General features: G+C 44.5%; 1 protein-coding gene across 5 annotated transcripts in view; it reads right to left on the bottom strand.

Annotated features, from left to right (window-relative positions):
- Positions 1–3,892: 3,892 nt before the first annotated feature.
- LOC308676616 (uncharacterized protein) overlaps positions 3,893–17,234 on the bottom strand; it is a 29,925-nt gene continuing 16,583 nt past the window's right edge. For 3 of the 5 annotated variants that reach the window (XM_081342533.1, XM_081342532.1, XM_081342536.1), the window contains 8 exons: positions 15,501–15,562; positions 15,265–15,291; positions 14,984–15,032; positions 13,435–13,493; positions 11,432–11,485; positions 6,233–6,286; positions 4,536–4,641; positions 3,893–4,151 (listed from right to left, as the gene is read on the bottom strand). In XM_081342533.1, coding sequence (XP_081198659.1) covers positions 4,565–4,641; positions 6,233–6,286; positions 11,432–11,485; positions 13,435–13,493; positions 14,984–15,032; positions 15,265–15,291; positions 15,501–15,562 — 382 coding nt within the window. In that variant the 3' untranslated portion in view covers positions 3,893–4,151; positions 4,536–4,564. The remainder of the gene's footprint in view (positions 4,152–4,535; positions 4,642–6,232; positions 6,287–11,431; positions 11,486–13,434; positions 13,494–14,983; positions 15,033–15,264; positions 15,292–15,500; positions 15,563–17,234) is intronic. The other 2 variants (XM_081342535.1, XM_081342534.1) reach the window with 2 other exon arrangements.

Genomic DNA, 17,234 nt, shown 5'->3' with positions numbered 1-17,234 from the left:
CTGGTTCCAAACTCCACCCACTTAGCCAGTCTGTTTAACAATGGTTTATTAAACCAGTCAAAATGGCACATCTCACTCAATGCTCCAACTCAAAAAGTTGCAGACTACATCTGGGCAAAGCGTGTTGACTTGTCTCAGCTTAGAGTAAACACTGTTAAGATTTACAGTAAGGGGGTTGGGTACAATTTTGTAGGCAGTCTCTTCTGCCTCAGCATATAATTGTTTTTCAGTCTTCAGTGCCAGCATTGTTCACAATCTGTTGTGTCTAGTGTAGAATCTTACAATTGTTTGTTTCCCAGCCTAAAAATTCTGCTCTGAAATTTGAGATGTAATAGGAAAAAGGCTTGCTCTCTGGCAGGTCATTTACCTCTTGCCACTGAGCAGCTGCAGTGTTTCTCCATTTGATGCATTATAAATGCTTTGGTCTGCAATTGCTGTATTGGACCAGCTAGTACCACAATAACAAGTTGTAGCCCCAAACATCTGAGATACAGCCTCAGTATAATGCAGGGGTCTTCAAACTTGGCCCTTTAATTCCTCATGCCTGGCTGAGGAATTCTGGGAGTTGAAGTCCACACGTCATAAAAGGGCCAAGTTTGAAGACCCCTGGTATAATGCAAATGATGTTTTCTGTCTTATGAATTGTTGAATCAAGTGTTAAAAGGACAATTGGTGGGCAGCAGGCAATATCCATCCCGCTTGCCCAATATTCAGGGCAATCACCTGCTTCAAATACAGTCAACTTCTTTGTCCCATCGCAGTTTAGATCCCTGACAACTCCTGTTATAAGGGTGCTAGTTCAGTCTCTCTACACAGGGGTCTCCAAACTTGGCAACTTTTAAGACTTTTGGACTTCAACTCCCATGCATGGCTGGCTGAGGAATTCTGGCAGTTGGTGTCCACAAGTCTTAAAAATTGCCAATGTTTCTCAAGGACAGCAACTTTAAAATGTTAAGCTGAGTATTCCTCAGCCAGCATGTTAGTATGCAAATACATTCATCACATCCAGTATGCAAAATGTATGTACATAATTTAACTGTGAAAAACCTGGCTTAATAGTACTCTATCATAGGGTACTGTCATAGGCCAATAACAGTATGGGAACAGTAGATTTACAGAAATAATCTGTAGGGGTATGCAGTGATCCTCATCCACAGAGCAAAGAATTACTGTAATTATTCAGTGTAGCCTGTATGTAGCACTAGTCACAGGGGAAGGCAACCTTGGCTCTTTTATGACTCGTGGACTTCAACTCCCAGAATTCCTGAGCCAGCCATGCTGAGAAGAAAGGGAGAGGTTTCCAAGCTGAGCCATGCTGCCTCAGAAATTCTGGGAGTTGAAGTCCATAAGTCATAAAAGAGCCAAGGTTGCCTACCCCTGCCCTAGCCCTTTAAAGCCGCTGAGTCTTTTCCAAGTCTTAAATGGCTGCCCTTTTCAGCTAACATGCAATCCCAGAAATAGATGTATTTGGCATAAGGACAGTTGACAGATGTAATGCTCTGAATTACATTTTGCCCTTTGAACCCCAACTTTGCACAGCTTTGCAAACTATTCTTGAAAAATGACAGCTCCCCATGGTTTGACCTACAACCATTCATTTAGTGACCATTTGAAGTTACACCACCACTGAAAAAAGTGACGACTAGTCCTCACACTTACAGTGTGTCTGTCGCAGCATCCCCATGGTCATCTAATCAAAATTTGGATGCTTGGCAACCAGTATTTACAATGTTTGCAGCATCCGGAGTCTTGGGGTCACAATTTGTGACCTTCCCAGCTGACTCTTGACAAGGAAAGTCAATGGGGGAAACCAGATCCGCTTAATAATTGCATGATTCGCTTAACAACTGCGGGGATTCACTGTGGCAAAAAAGGTCATAACATTGGGCATGATTCCTTTAACAACTGCTTTGCTTAGCAACAGAAATAGGTCATAAGTCAAGGATGTAGTGTTCCAGGAAACCGGATTCACTTAACAATTGCATGATTTACTTAATGAACTGCAGGAATTCACTGTCATAACATGGTTCCTTTAACAACTGCCTCGCTTAGCCAACAGAAATTCTAGTCCCAATTATGGTCATAAATCGAGGATGTACTCTCCTGGATGTGTGCAAACACTGTGAGACCGTTTTTAAAAAGCATGGCGATGCACATTCTGAATCCTAGTTGGGACTCCAATCTGGATTTCTGGTATAGCTAATGATTTATTAGCTACTGAAATCCTGTCACAGAACTATAGTGTCCGCAGTTTCCCTTTAATGGAATGGAGACAGGCAGATAAATGGCTTTGAATCCAATCTAAGTTTGAGTCGGTGTAAAAATAGTTAGGGCAAGGGTTATTGGGAAACAGCATTAGAACATTTTGTGGGAATCTCTCTGGCAAGCTCCGGAAGGTTTGCTCCAAGTTGTTTCAAATGCTTTCGACATTTGATCTGGTTTGTTCAGGGCACTTGAATAGCCAGGGCATTGGGGTCCGGGGGAGGTGGAAATAAATGTTCTGAATCATCCTCAGAGTTTGTCAAATGCCATGGAGCATTCAAGAATTAATGCTGCATTTGAAGACTAGAGATCTACTTAATTATAACATTAATTATAACAATCCATTAGCCAAACTAGTCAGGGAGTTAAAGGGAAGGAGAAAAAAAAGATGCCAGGGTCATTATCTCACGAAGGGGAGAGAAAGAACAGCAAAGATGCTGGAATGGAAGAAAGAGTTGGTCCAGAATTTGAGGGAGCAACCAGGAAGAGAAATTGGTAAGTATGAAACTCCCAAAAATACGTACGGGGGCCCCCAATGGGACATTTGCCCAAGGATTCACCAGCCTGATGAGCACCACCACTAATAATATATGATGCTGACATAAAAAATAGGAGATTGACTTACTTACTACAGTTTAATACTTAATACAGCACAATTGTTGCATTTGGGCATAATGCGCTATGCCCAAAGATATGGACTACATTATAGATTATTACGATGAGCTAGTCTCTCAAAAGGCACTCTTTTTTTAGCTTCATCTTTCACTTTATACGAATCCTAGACCAGGGGTCCCCAACCCCCGGTCTGTGGACAGGCACTGGTCCAAGGCATGCCAGACACTGGGCCACAAAACAAGGCCCATCTGCGGGATGCAGGCAGCATGCAAAACCATACCCCCTCTGGTCCATGGAAAAAAACCTCTCTCCACAGAACTGGTCCTGGGTGCCAAAAGGCTGGGGATCATTGCCTTAGACCAGGGGTAGGCAACCTCAGCTCTTTTATGACTCATGGACTTCAACTCCCAGAATTCCTGAGTCAGCTGACTCAGGAATTCTGGGAGTTGAAGTCCATGAGTCATAAAAGAGCTGAGGTTGCCTACCCCTGCCTTAGACCAAATTAGCTAAGCTTTCCAAGCCTCCTACTGAAATGGGATCATAGCTCAGGAATAAAGAGGTACTTAACTTTCTTGTACTGTAAAGACAAATCCAATTACATATACTTCTCCTTTCAGTATTTCCATTGCCTGGACAAAGACAGGTTCAATTCTTCCAAAGTTGCAAAGAGGTGAAAATTGATGTTTAAGTGTACGGTATGTCCTTCCCAGTACACAATTACTGGGCTCAATGGACTATTATCCAGAGGGTGCAGCTATATGTGTATTTAGAAATAAAGCAAACATTATATGACACACTGTATGTCTCATTGTTGTCACATCTACATAATTAATAACACTACCCTCTAAGGAAAAAAAACGGCACAGAATACTTCATTTTTTATGGAACTAATGTTTAAGGGGCTCATTCTTCTGCACCGCTTAATCACCAAGACTCATTTGCTCAGCTGACATCTAGTAGACCAATCCAGGCTTCTCTCTGTTCCCTGGATCAATTATCCCTCAAGTAGAAATGATGGTGGAATTCTTGGTTCTTTATTAGTCAACAACACTTAAACTGCAAAATTGAATTGCTTTGGGAAAGGTCCATCAAAATACTGCTACTGATAATTGGGAGAAATTCTCAGGATGTGTCATCCAAAGTTGAAGGGAGAAAAAAAACAGGTAAAAACTGGAAGTTGTTCAGGAGAAAGTGTCCTTGGTGGTGATCCATCCTTCACAAAGATAAATAGATGCACCAGTGCAAAACTGATCCTTAGAAATCCTCCTTTCAACCTAGAAGGAAGAAAAAAAAGGAAAATGATAGTTTAGGCTGCGTACAGTGGGATTTGCAGCCTTTTCAGCAACAGACATCACAGGCTTTACACACACTGCCCAGCTTGCTATTTGGGACAAATCTAGGCTGCTTAGTTTAAAAAAATAATGTTCTTGTAAATTTGCTCAACTTCTGTTAACTATTCAGACACATCTACAGTATTTTCTTAGTGACTTTCAAGGTGTTCCTTCTGATGACCACAACTCTGGGATGGTGTGTATACCAAGTCCAATCATGATTAGCTTCTTCAAGATCAGCCAAATTGATTTGGTGTTGCCACAACAAAGGCAATGCTGGGATTAGTGCACACCATTATCTGCTATCACAATTCAAGTCTTATTTACCCCAATCCCCTTCCCGGGGTCTGGATAGCTCAAAGTCCAAAACAGATATTCTCATAGTCTGGAACATCATCTTCACTGTCCCGATCACTAGTACCAACTGCTGGAACTTGAGAAACAATAACGTGTGTTAAAGTGTGTACATGTCTAGATAGATAGATAGATAGATAGATAGATAGATAGATAGATAGATAGATAGATAGATAGATAGATAGATAGATAGATAGTGTTGTGACTCAGGGCCAGCCTGTGGGTCCGGCAGCCGGCTCAGATGTCTCGGATGACTCAGATGAGGGGGAGGAGGAGTGTGTGGAAGACGAACCGGCTGATGATGGTTTGGAGGCTTCGCAGAGCCCCCAGCCGGGGCCCTCTTCTCAGCTGCGTGAGCCCGATAGTGCGGAGGATGATGACCCACAGCTGGCCCTGTTCAAGGACGCCCGACGCAGGAGGCAGTCGAGCAGGACCAAACAGAGAAAGGCTGTGGGACTCCTCAGGAGGAGGCACAGGGAGGCCACGCCCTGATCTCTAAATAAAAGGAGTGTTTGGGGAAGGGCTGGTTGCTGAAAGCAACCCTTCCGTTTGAGGATTCAAGTTCCAGTGTTTTTGTTTCTTGTTCTGTTATTTGAGTAATAAATCTTGGCAGACGCTTTCCAGCCTTAGACGCTCTCCAGTCTCTACTGTTTGAACAGGGGTTTGCCTTATTGCAAGGCCGGTAGCAGGCTGGTTCAGAATAGATAGATAGATAGATAGATAGATAGATAGATAGATAGATAGATAGATAGATAGATAGATAGATAGATATAGATAGGTTTAAGTTTAAGTTTATTATATTTGTATACCGCCCTTCTCCCGAAGGACTCAGGGCGGTGAACAGGGCACATATAAAATACAAAGTACAAAAGTTAAAAGAGAATTAAATACAAGCCCGAGCTAAAACAATAAATAATAGTGTAAAAAACCGCAATAAAAACCCCCACACATCCCCCATCAGGCCAGGCCGGCTTGTTCAAATAAATAGGTCTTAAGATCGCGTCGGAAGGAGCGAAGGTCAGGCGCCGTCCGGAGCTCAACCGGCAACTGATTCCATAAGATAGATAGATAGATAGATAGATAGATAGATAGATAGATAGATAGATAGATAGATCGATCAATCTTGGGGGATAACTGGTTAATGAGAGACTAAACCAGAAGTCAACAACTCCTACCCCAAGGCCACAAGTGGTTTTCCAGGTCATTTACTTCTGCCAGTCGCAGTGACTTATCACTTTCTCCTGACTTAATGTTACAATCAACAAAAGACCATTTCTGTAAAGCCTGATAATCATAGAGCTGTCTCTAGCATAGAAGCCCCTGAGAAAACTCTGCTATTATGGCCGTAGAAGTAGAGCCATCCCAAACACCAATAGCAGCTGCAATGTAATTCAACAGGGGACTGACAAATAAGGAAGGACTTTTATTTTCCTCTTCTAGTGCCCATAGCTGTTTTGAAGCCACTTGGAGGAAAAGGCTGAAGGGATGCTGCTCATTTGCCTGGATAGGAGTAAGACACCCTCTCCAGCCCTCCATTCAGTATGGCATGCGATTCTGGAGCTAAAAAGGGCTGGTTTTTTTACCGATAGGCCAAAGGAAATGAATGCACTGCTGAGAATAAGGAGGTCTTTCTTCCCTTGCCCATCCTCCTTTCAGCTTCCCTCACTCACCAAAAGAAGGATCTAGTATGATCGCTGTTGGCTCTAGTACATTCACGTATTCACCTTTGCAGGAGAAAGGAAAAATGAAAAAAAAGTGACATTAAATCCCATATCAATGTCAGTAGAAGACCACAGCCTTCCCTAGTGTTGGTCTAACCAGCATGATTTGCTGAAAAAAAAGTAGAATAAATCTTGCTGACCAAGTAACTATAGCTCATTTGAGAAATGTTTTGGGTTCTTTTCGCTTTTATTAATTGCTCCTGCCTTACACCTATGTGATTACTTAGAAAGGCTTGGAGGGGTGACCAAAATAAAACAGGAATCAATCAGGAGAAAAACAAAAATACCTTTCCAACAGTGACTGGTCTCACACATTCAGACTGAGTCAGGGTTTCTTTCAGCTGTGGGTTATTGAATAAACCACTACTGGCTAGGTTCAGAGCCAACATAATAATTTAGTGCCGGGGTGTCAAAACTGCCGGCCCACGGGCCAGATGTGCCACGAGGAAACTGCGCCCACCCCATTGCCAGCAGTGGGGGGGGGAAAGTTCCGATACGTCGCGCGATGTCAGGTGACGTCGCGAGTTTGACATGTCTAGTTTAGTGCCTAGAAATTATGGTAATTACAATTCAAAAGACCTGGGAGGCAGATGATGGGACAAAATTTAGAATCTGCTTTCCCTATGAAATTTACAGTATCTCTATTTAAATTGAGATTTCTATGAGATTTCTGTGAGATTCACCATAATATTTTAAAATGTGCGTGTTTATATATAAATGAATCCTTGCAAATGTAACATGGGTTTTATTTTTTCCTTTGTTTCTTCTTCATCAATGTTTACAATGGGAGAGCTTTTTCTATAGTGGCATCCCACATATGGAATTCTGTCCTAACGAATCCCAGTTGGGGTGACATTCGCATCATTTTGGCATCAGGCAAAGATCTATTTGCCCAGAGGGTTTTTCATTGGTTTTTAAATTTGTATTTTTTAAAAAACTCTGAATGAATGCCATTTTGCTGCCTACCTTGTATGTTTTCATTTTGCATTTTATTTATAAACCACCACGTTTATTCTATATGTTCTTTTTCCAAAATACAATAAAATTTAAAGAAAACTTTAAATATACACTAATCAGCATACATTAAAAATAAAATGTCATTGCATTCAGCTCTCAAAAAAAATACCATTATGCGTATAACCACATACACATACATATATGACGCAGAGAAACATCACAGTCTAGTTCAAATGTATGCATATACTTGACGGGGAAAAAAGAATCCTGCGAATTTACAAGACGGGTGGCATAATTTAATTTAATTTAATTTATTAATATTTCTATACCGCCCTTCTCCCAGGGGACTCAGGGCGGTGTACAGGGCAAGAATAAAACACAGAAATTTACAAAAACTAAAAGATAATTAAATGCATGCCCGATTAAAATACAATTGATACATAGTAAAAACCCCAATAAAAATGATAAAAAAAAAAAACCCACCAATCCCCCCTCAGGCCAGGCCGGCTTGCTCGAACAAGTATGTTTTCAGATCGCGGCGAAAGGAGCGCAGATCGGGCGCCGTCCGGAGCTCAACCGGTAACTGGTTCCATAGCTCCGGGGCGCCCACAGAGAAGGATCTCCCCCTGGGGGCCACCAGTCGGCATTCTCTGACCGGTGGCACCCTGAGGAGGCCCTCTCTGTGGGAACGCACAGGGCGCAGGGAGCTTGATGCCGGCAGCAGATGTTCCCTGAGGTACTCCGGCCCCATGCCATGGAGGGCTTTGAACACCATTACTAGCACCTTGAATCTCACCCGGAAGACAACTGGCAACCAATGCAGCTCACGGAGCAGAGGTGTCACATGGGAGTATCGGGAGACTCCCAACACAACCCTCGCGGCTGCATTCTGTACCAGTTGGAGCCTCCGGGTGGTCCTCAAGGGAAGCCCCATGTAGAGAGCGTTGCAGTAGTCTAGACGAGAGGTCACGAGCGCGTGAGTGACCGTGCATAAATCATCCCGGCTTAGATAGGGCCGCAACTGGCGCACCAGGCGGACCTGGGCGAAAGCCCCCCTAGTCACAGCCACCATGTGATCTTCCAAGGTAAGCCGTGAATCTAGGAGGACTCCCAAGTTGCGAGCCCTATCTACGGGGGGTAATAATTCACCCCCCATAGAAAGAGATGGAATATCCGAATAGACCCGGGATGAAGGTATGCAAAGCCACTCGGTCTTGTCGGGGTTGAGTTGAAGTCTGTTCCTCCCCATCCAGACCCGAACCGCCTCCAGGCAACGGGACATCACGTTGAGGGCATCACTGGGGTGGTTTGGGGTAGAAAGAAAAAGCTGGGTATCATCAGCGTACTGATGATACCCAACTCCAAAGCCACGAATGATCTCACCCAGCGGTTTCATATAGATGTTGAACAGGAGAGGCGAGAGGACCAACCCCTGAGGAACTCCACAAACGAGAGACCTCGCGGTCGACCTCTGCCCTCCTGTCAACACCGACTGCGAGCGTCCCTGGAGATAGGAGGAGAACCACTGTAAAACCGTGCCTCCCACTCCCAATCCCCTGAGACGCCGCAGCAGGATACCATGGTCGATGGTATCGAAAGCCGCTGAGAGGTCTAATAGGACTAGAACAGAGGAATGACCCCTGTCCCGAGCCCTCCAGAGATCATTCACCAGCACGACCAATGCCGTCTCCGTGCTGTGCCCGGGCCTGAAACCCGATTGGTACGGGTCTAGATAATCCGCTTCATCCAGGACCAAAGGGAGCTGATGCGCCACCACACTCTCAACAACCTTCGCAAGAAAGCGAAGGTTGGAGACCGGACGAAAGTTGTTCAATACAGCTGGGTCCAAGGCAGGCTTCTTGAGGAGGGGCCTCACCACCGCCTCTTTCAAGACGGCAGGGAAGCTGCCCTCACTCAAAGAAGCTGATATAACTGCCTGGAACCAGCTGCGTGTCCTCTCCCGGGCTGCATAAACCAGCCAGGAAGGGCACGGGTCCAATAAACATGTGGTGGAGCTCAGTCTCCCCATAATCCTGTCCACTTCCTCCGGAGTTACAGAATCAAACTCCTCCCAAGTGATATCGACAAGACCACCCGCGTCCTGATCGCCAGACTCTGCCCAGTCAGAGTCCAGACCGGTCCGAATCCGAGTGATTTTGTCCGACAGATAATTGTTAAACTCCTCGGCACGACCCTGCAAGGGTTCCTCCCTCACCTCCTGATTAAGGAGGGAGCGAGTCACCCTAAACAGAGCGGCCGGGCGATTATCTGCGGACGCGATAAGGGTAGCGAAGTGATTAGACCTCGCCACCCTTATCGCAGCGAGATAAGACCTAATATGGGTTCTTAGTCGCAATCGGTCGGATTCGGATCGGCTGGACCTCCAACCGCTCTCTAGGCCCCGTCTCCGGCGCTTCATCTCCCGGAGCTCCGCGGAGAACCATGGAGCTTGACGGGATCTGCATCGGGTCAGGGGCCGCAAGGGTACAACTCGGTCAAGAGCCTCAGTGGCTGCCCTTTCCCAAGCTTCCACTAAGGCATCTGCCGAGCTGTGAGTGGGGGAGGCAGGTGGGGACCCCAGCGCTGCCTGGAATCTCGCGGGATCCATTAAGCGTCTGGGGCGGTACCATCTAACTGGTTCCACACACCCACGGCGGGGGGTGGCAAAACAGAAGACCAGCCGCAGGAGATGATGATCGGTCCATGACAGGGGCATAATAATTGGAGAGCCCCCACCAAGGTCATCTAACCACCGACCAGATAAGAAAACTAGGTCAAGGGTGTGGCCTCCCTCATGAGTCGGTCCTGAAATTACTTGCGTCAGGTCCATGGCCGTCATGGAAGCCATGAACTCCCGAGCCAACTCAGATGATCCTCCCAGAGATGGTAGATTGAAGTCCCCCAAAACTATAAGTTTCGGGAACTCAACCACCAACCCAAAGAGGACATCGAGAAGCTCAGGCAGGGCTGCTGCTGCGTGACTAGGCGAAAGGTACACCAGCAGCAAGCCCAACTGCGCACCAGGGCCGCATCTCAAGAAGAGAGACTCACACCCGACTATCTGCGGAACGGTGGCCTCCCGCGGAGCTAAGGTCTCCCTCATAACAACAGCCACTCCCCCACCCCTACCCTGAGCCCGAGGCCGGTGTAGCACCCGGAAACCTGGTGGGCAAAGATCAGCCAGAGGAATACCGCCCTCTGGGCCCAACCAAGTCTCCGTGATGCAAGCCAGGTCCGCCTGCTCACCCTCAACCAAGTCACGGATGAGAGGAGCTTTATTAACGACAGACCTGGCATTCAGGTACACCAGCCGGAGCTCAGGCGGCTGCACATCCTCACTCCCGGGACCTCGGGGTAGAACAAGAGGGTCGGAACGCCTCACCGCTTGCAAGTAGCGGAGAGGCCTTCCCTGAGATCGATACGGCCCTCTGTTCCTGCACCTGCTGCCATTCCCTAACGTCGTGGGAATAGGCATTCCCACGACTTGCCCTGGAGCCCCGGGGGCGACCGACCCCCGCTCCTCCCCTCCGCGATCAATCCCGGCCCTGGCCTGAACAGTGGTTGCTGGACTGCCCCCCATATCCGAACAACCAAAAGAAGTTCCCACCCCCCTCCCTAACCTCCTAAAAAATTTAACCAAAAAACTAACCAGGGGCCTCCTATTTGGCTTATATCGGAGGCCCCTACCCATGCCCAGCCATCTCTCAGGGTCCCAACACTCGGGCCCTTCATCAAGAGGAGGTGTAAAAAGTAAGGCGGGTCGCTCCCAGGATGGGGGGGCCCCCCTGAGAGCGTATAAGGTCGTGCTAGAATAAGTCAGACGCATGATCTTAACAAGGAACAAAGCTGATACAGAATCTAGTAGTACTGCTATAAATGAATGATTTATTTGTAATTATTAATAATTATTTTAATTATTATTATTATTATGAATCTTTTAATGTGTTTTGTTATAAAATGCCTGAAGCCTTCGGCTATTGGGCGGTTTTAAAAAAATTTCATAAATAAAATAAAAACAAATACGTTTCCAATATATCTGGAAGTTATAGAGCCTTGCAGAACTATTTTTAAAGCTATAGGACAGTATTTGCTCCTTCATAGATGAGAATGTCATTGTAACTTGCTTTGTTCCACTATATGCTAACCAAACCATCTTCTAAACTCAACTCCACCACCATTTCTTCCACTTACCGAGTGAATGCCGATGAGATTCTGGCACATTTTCATATTGGTCCATTATGGACTCTAGAGAAAAAAAAATAGGTGAAGGGAAGCATGTTTAAAAAGAATGAAGCAATACATATTACAAGTAGTCCTTGACTTACAGCAGTTCATTTAGTGACCGTTCAAAGTTACAATGGCACTGATAAATGTGACTTACGACTGTTTTTCACAGTTACGACCTTTGCAGCATCCTCATGATCATGTGATTAAAATTCAGATGCTTGGCAACTGGTTCATATTTAAGACTCTTGCTATGTCCCAAGGGCCTGTGTGATTACCTTTTGCAACCTTCTCACAAGCAAAGTCAATGAGGAAGCCAGATTCACTTAACAACTATGTTACTGACCTATCAACTGCGGCTGATTCATTTAACAACTGTGGCAAGAAAAGTCGTAAAATGGGGAAAAACTCACTTAACAAATGTCTCACTTAACAACAGAAATTTTGGGCTCAATTGTTGTAAGCTGAGGACTACCTGTACTCAGGGTTGTTAACAATTAAGATAGTGAATTAATAGAGTAATTATAAAATAATCTTTTTTTTCAGAAAAACCTAAGTTTTAAACACATAAAATATTGCAATCTTCTGTATGCAGGTGGTCTTTGACTTGTGACCATAACTGAGCCTGGAATTATGGCGGTGTGTTGTTGCAGTTATTAAGTGAATCACCATGTGACTTGTTAAGCAAATCCATTTACCCAATAGGCGTTTTTTGTTAGAAATGGGAAGTAAAGATAGGAAACCAGCAAACCACATCAAAATTGCGGCCTTGTGACCCTAGAATACTGCAAATGAGCCGGGTGCTGAGCATCCAAAATATGACCACGACTGGGGGGGGGGAGTGCATGTGACCATTGTAACTTTGAAACTGGGTTGTAAATAGCTTTTGAGGTGTCCATTGTGACTTTGAACAATTGCTAATTGACCAGTTGTAAGTTGAGTTCTAGCTGTTCTTATCTAGGCATACACCTCAAAACATGGTAGGATTTACTTGTGAATTGATCAGCACAGATCTGAAGCACCCATGCTAGTTGCTAAAAATATTCCAAATTGTTAGAAGGGAAAATTTTTGACTCTCATCCCGCAAAAACAGATCGGTGATGAGGGGATGCCCTTCTCTTCATAGAACCTGGGAAGACATCTCAGCTTCTAATGTGGTTTCTTTGACAACCACAGAAAATGGTTGATCTTAAAAAATGTTTTCTTTCCAATATTTACAAATACTCTGTGATATTTTTTACAGGATTGTATTTTTACAGAGGCTACAAAATCTTAACAATTGCGCCTGGATTTCCTACATTTCTTATCATCGTAATGGATGCCGCATCTACTGTTGAGGGTAAATCAGAAAAGTAATTTTAAATTTCCAGGGCAAAATAGCCCCATCTCTGAGGAGAAAACTTTTGTCTCAAGTACGATGTGGATTGTTGCAAGTATTGTGTGAGGTTTTACTTCTGAAATGCTCAACAATCCAAAAGAAAAAAAATTGTATTGCCCTAAACAGAATGTCTGAATTCCTTAAAGAAATATGTATTTTTTTAAAAAAAGAGTCTCATACAACATGGCAGGAATGTATGTGCGTTTGGCTAGACTGTTTTCTTCTTCAACTTCCTTTTCTTCTAAGCAGTGCTTTTTTTGTAAAAGAAAAAGGTGCCAGAACTCACACATGTCATACAACCCACCTTGCCTATCCTACAAGGTTCCATCCAAAAAAAAAGGTGCCGGAACTCTGTTCTGAGCGTTCTATGACAAAAAAACGCCCTGCTTCTAAGGGTTTTTCCCCCTTAGTTCTTCTTAAATCTTGCTGGGTCTGGAGGTTCCTCTCTTTCCAATTCTAATGTCATGCGGATCAAGAAACCATGTGAGACCAGCATGAGGAACCCAAAGGCAAAAAAAGGCAACTTAATCCAACAACACTAAAGAGGCCATGACCAGGAGGGACAAAAGAATCCTCCTAGTTGCCAACTTACCAGAAGAGGCATGATCCTTATTTCTCTGTTCTGTGATTGGAACATCAGGCAACACCTCTCTGTTGAGGGCAAGCAAGAACCAGTAAGAACAGAATGAAGCAACAAATCAATATTGCTACTCCTCACCCACAACTGCCTTCATTAGGTTATAAATTGGAATTGGTCTCTATTTCTACTGCTCATTCTTTCCCTTTTTTGTATTACCTCTCTTAAATTACTAAGAAACAGTTATTAAATTGGCTGTGAACAAATGGCAAGGAATGTCATAAATGAAAAAATAGTAATAATCCAGGAATCCCAAGTATGGAACCAAGAACTTCCATAAATACAAAACAGATACTTTAAGGAATCAAGTGCTGTGATTCATCCCATATACCGTATCTATGAACCACAGTTTTTAATCCAACTTCTAGATTATATACATATATACCATTTATATCCCACCCTTCTCCGAAGACTCAGGGCGGTTTACAATCTAAGAAGCACAAATCAATGTGCTTAGCAATAGCCTTCATTCTATGCATATGCCTGCTTATTAGGGCTTCCCCCCCCCCCAAGCGGCATTTTTACAAAGTCAGCTTATTGCCCCCAACAATCTGGGTCCTCATTTTACCTACCTCGGAAGGATGGAAGGCCGAGTCAACCTTGAGCCTGGTGGGACTTGAACCTGCACTAATTGCAGGCAGCTGGTGTTACTTAAGGAGGCATTAGCCCACTGCTCCACCAAGGCTCCTATATTCCTACATTCAAACAACTTGGTATCATTTTTACCCTCTGTATTGTAAAACCTCTAAAATGTTCAGATGCAGACAAAGGAAACAACTATATATTAAATTTCAGAATTACATGCACACATACACATATATACACATTTAGGCAGAAAACTATCCAGTAGGTTTCACACACAGAGTGTCATTTCTTCACCCAGGTGCCTAAAGCATACAATGGTAGCATCTTCCAGGCTAGGGAGAGCATTTCAGAGAAGGAGAACCATCACAATACAACTACAGTGCTGTACAGGGAGTGCTCAACTTACGACCACAATTGAGCCCGATATTTTCTGTTGTTAAGTGAGACCATTTTTAAGTGAGTTTTGCCCCGTTTTACAACCTTCCTTGCCACAGTTGTTAAGTGAATCACTGCAGTTAAGTTAGCAACATGGTTGTTAAAAGGAATCTGGTTTCAGATTTGACTTTGCTCGTGAGGTGGTCGCAAAAGGGGATCACATGACCCTGGGACACTGCAACCATCACAAATAAGAATTGATTGCCAAGCATCTGAATTTTGATCATGTGACCATGGGGATGCTGCATCGGTCATAAGTGTGAAAAACATTCCTAGTCACTTTTTTTCAGTGCTGTTGTAAGTTCAGACAATCGCTAAACAAACCCTTGTAGGTTGGGGACTACCTGTAATTATAGTTACATTCCTTGGCTACTCTCTGCACAAACTGGGAATGATAGAAGACTAAATTATTCAGAGTCTAAAATAACACTATATTGACCTAAATATGCTTTCCCCCTGACTCCCATCCTTTCCAAAGACTTACATGTAGCCAAGAATATAATTTTCATCATCATCAGTGATGCAAGGTGGTTCTGGGAAGACAAAGCCCCAAAAGATTAGATGCTCCTCTTTAGATATAAATGAGTTCTACCTCCCTCATCACCTTGAAAATGAAACCCCACTGAAACTATAAAGAAGCTTCCAGAATCCAAAGAAGGGCCATGCACACTGCGCCCAAATCTAGATCAAAAAGACTCAAGAAAAGTGAGGCAAAGATTGTGGGAAGGGGAAAAGAAAAAGAATATCGATTATGCTGCTACTCACCTTCGTTTTCATAACTGGGAACACTTTCTGAAAATAGACAATGTTTGTAAGGGAAATTAGGTAGTTACAATGCGATTCAGTGGATTCCCAAAGGTACATTCTGACCTGTATCCTTGCTCTGCTTCACAAAAGATTTTCAAAAGGCTATCTATTCCAACAGCTAGGACTTCTAGTCCTAGAGCAGCTACAACACGAATAGTCTCCCATTTTCTTGTATATGAGTCGTTACAACTTACCATTATCCTCAATTCTGATGAATGCAGGTGTCTGACTACAAAGGCTGTAAGCAGAGACTGTGCTGCAAACCGGAGGAGGAAGAAAGAGATTAATACATGTGAACATACCTGAAGAATCTCATAATCTATCACAGGGATGAGGTGCCCTTTATTTTTTTTAACTTTTTATTTCTAGCCATTTCTTTCAATTGCCAGGAATCTCTTGGTATATAAGAAAGACGCTGTGATATCACCAGTGGGAGGTAGAGAGAAATTGTGGCTTTTTTATGTTTTGCTATTAATTATGAAGAAAGTTAATTAAAACTCTTGGACTGTTGTACATTGATTATAACTTTTTTTAAAGAAAAAAACCCCTCACAGCTTGGCTGGCTCAGGAATTCTGGGAGTTGAAGTCCATGAGTCATAAAAGAGCCGAGGTTGCCTACCCCTGGTCTAGGACCACTCACCACAGTCAACTCATTGAGGCCATCTCATCACAGCCAACTCGCCATGACCAACTCACCCTGGCCATCTTGTTGCGGCAACCCTATGTTGCCGTGGCCATCTCACTGTGGGACAACTCACCATGAGACAATCCATGTGGGACAACTCAACACGATGTTATCTGCCACTGTTTCTTCTACATTGTTTCCATTTTTGTCAATTTTATTTTATTTATTTTATTTTAATAATATTTCTATACCGCCCTTCTCCCGCAGGACTCAGGGCGGTGAACAGGGCAAGAATAAAAATACAAATTACAAAAGTTAAAACTAAATTAAATAAATGCCCACATACTAAAATACATTTTTAAAACCTAATAAATAGCCCCCGATCCCCCCATCAGGCCAGGCCAGCTTGTTCAAAAAAGTATGTTTTTAGCTCGCGGCGAAAGGAGCGAAGGTCGGGCGCCGTCCGGAGCTCAACCGGGAGCTGATTCCATAGCTCCGGGGCGCCCACAGAGAAAGATCTCCCCCTGGGGGCCACCAGTCGACATTCTCTGACCGGTGGCACCCTGAGTAGGCCCTCTCTGTGGGAACGCACAGGGCGGAGGGAAGTCGATGCCGGCAGCAGGTGTTCCCTCAGGTACTCCGGCCCCCTGCCATGGAGGGCTTTGAATACCATTACTAATACCTTGAATCTCACCCGGAAGGCAACCGGTAACCAATGCAGCTCACGGAGCAGAGGTGTAACGTGGGAGTATCGGGAGACTCCCAACACAACTCTCGCGGCTGCATTCTGTACCAGTTGGAGCTTCCGGGTGGTCCTCAAGGGCAGCCCCATGTAGAGAGCGTTGCAGTAGTCAAGTCGAGAGGTCACGAGCGCATGAGTGACCGTGCATAAATCATCCCGGCTTAGATAGGGCCGCAACTGGCGCACCAGGCGAACCTGGGCGAAAGCCCCCCTAGTCACAGCTCCTATATGGTCTTCCAGGGTGAGCCGTGAATCTAGGAGGACTCCCAAGTTGCGAGCCCTATCTACGGGGGGTAATAATTCACCCCCCATAGTAAGAGGTGGAATGTCCGAATAAACCCGGGATGAAGGTATGCAAAGCCACTCGGTCTTGTCGGGGTTGAGTTGAAGTCTGTTCCTCCCCATCCAGACCCGAACCGCCTCCAGGCAACGGGACATCACGTTGAGGGCATCACTGGGGTGGTTTGGGGTCGAAAGGAAAAGCTGGGTATCATCAGCAATGGAAATAATGTAAAAGAAACAATGGCGGATAACATTTATCGCGTTGTTATCCCATGTGGA

The sequence above is a fragment of the Vipera berus genome (assembly GCF_964194415.1).
Source record: "Vipera berus genome assembly, chromosome: W".
NCBI classification, from domain to species: Eukaryota; Metazoa; Chordata; class Lepidosauria; order Squamata; family Viperidae; genus Vipera; species Vipera berus.
This window is presented reverse-complemented; position numbering and strand designations above follow the sequence as displayed.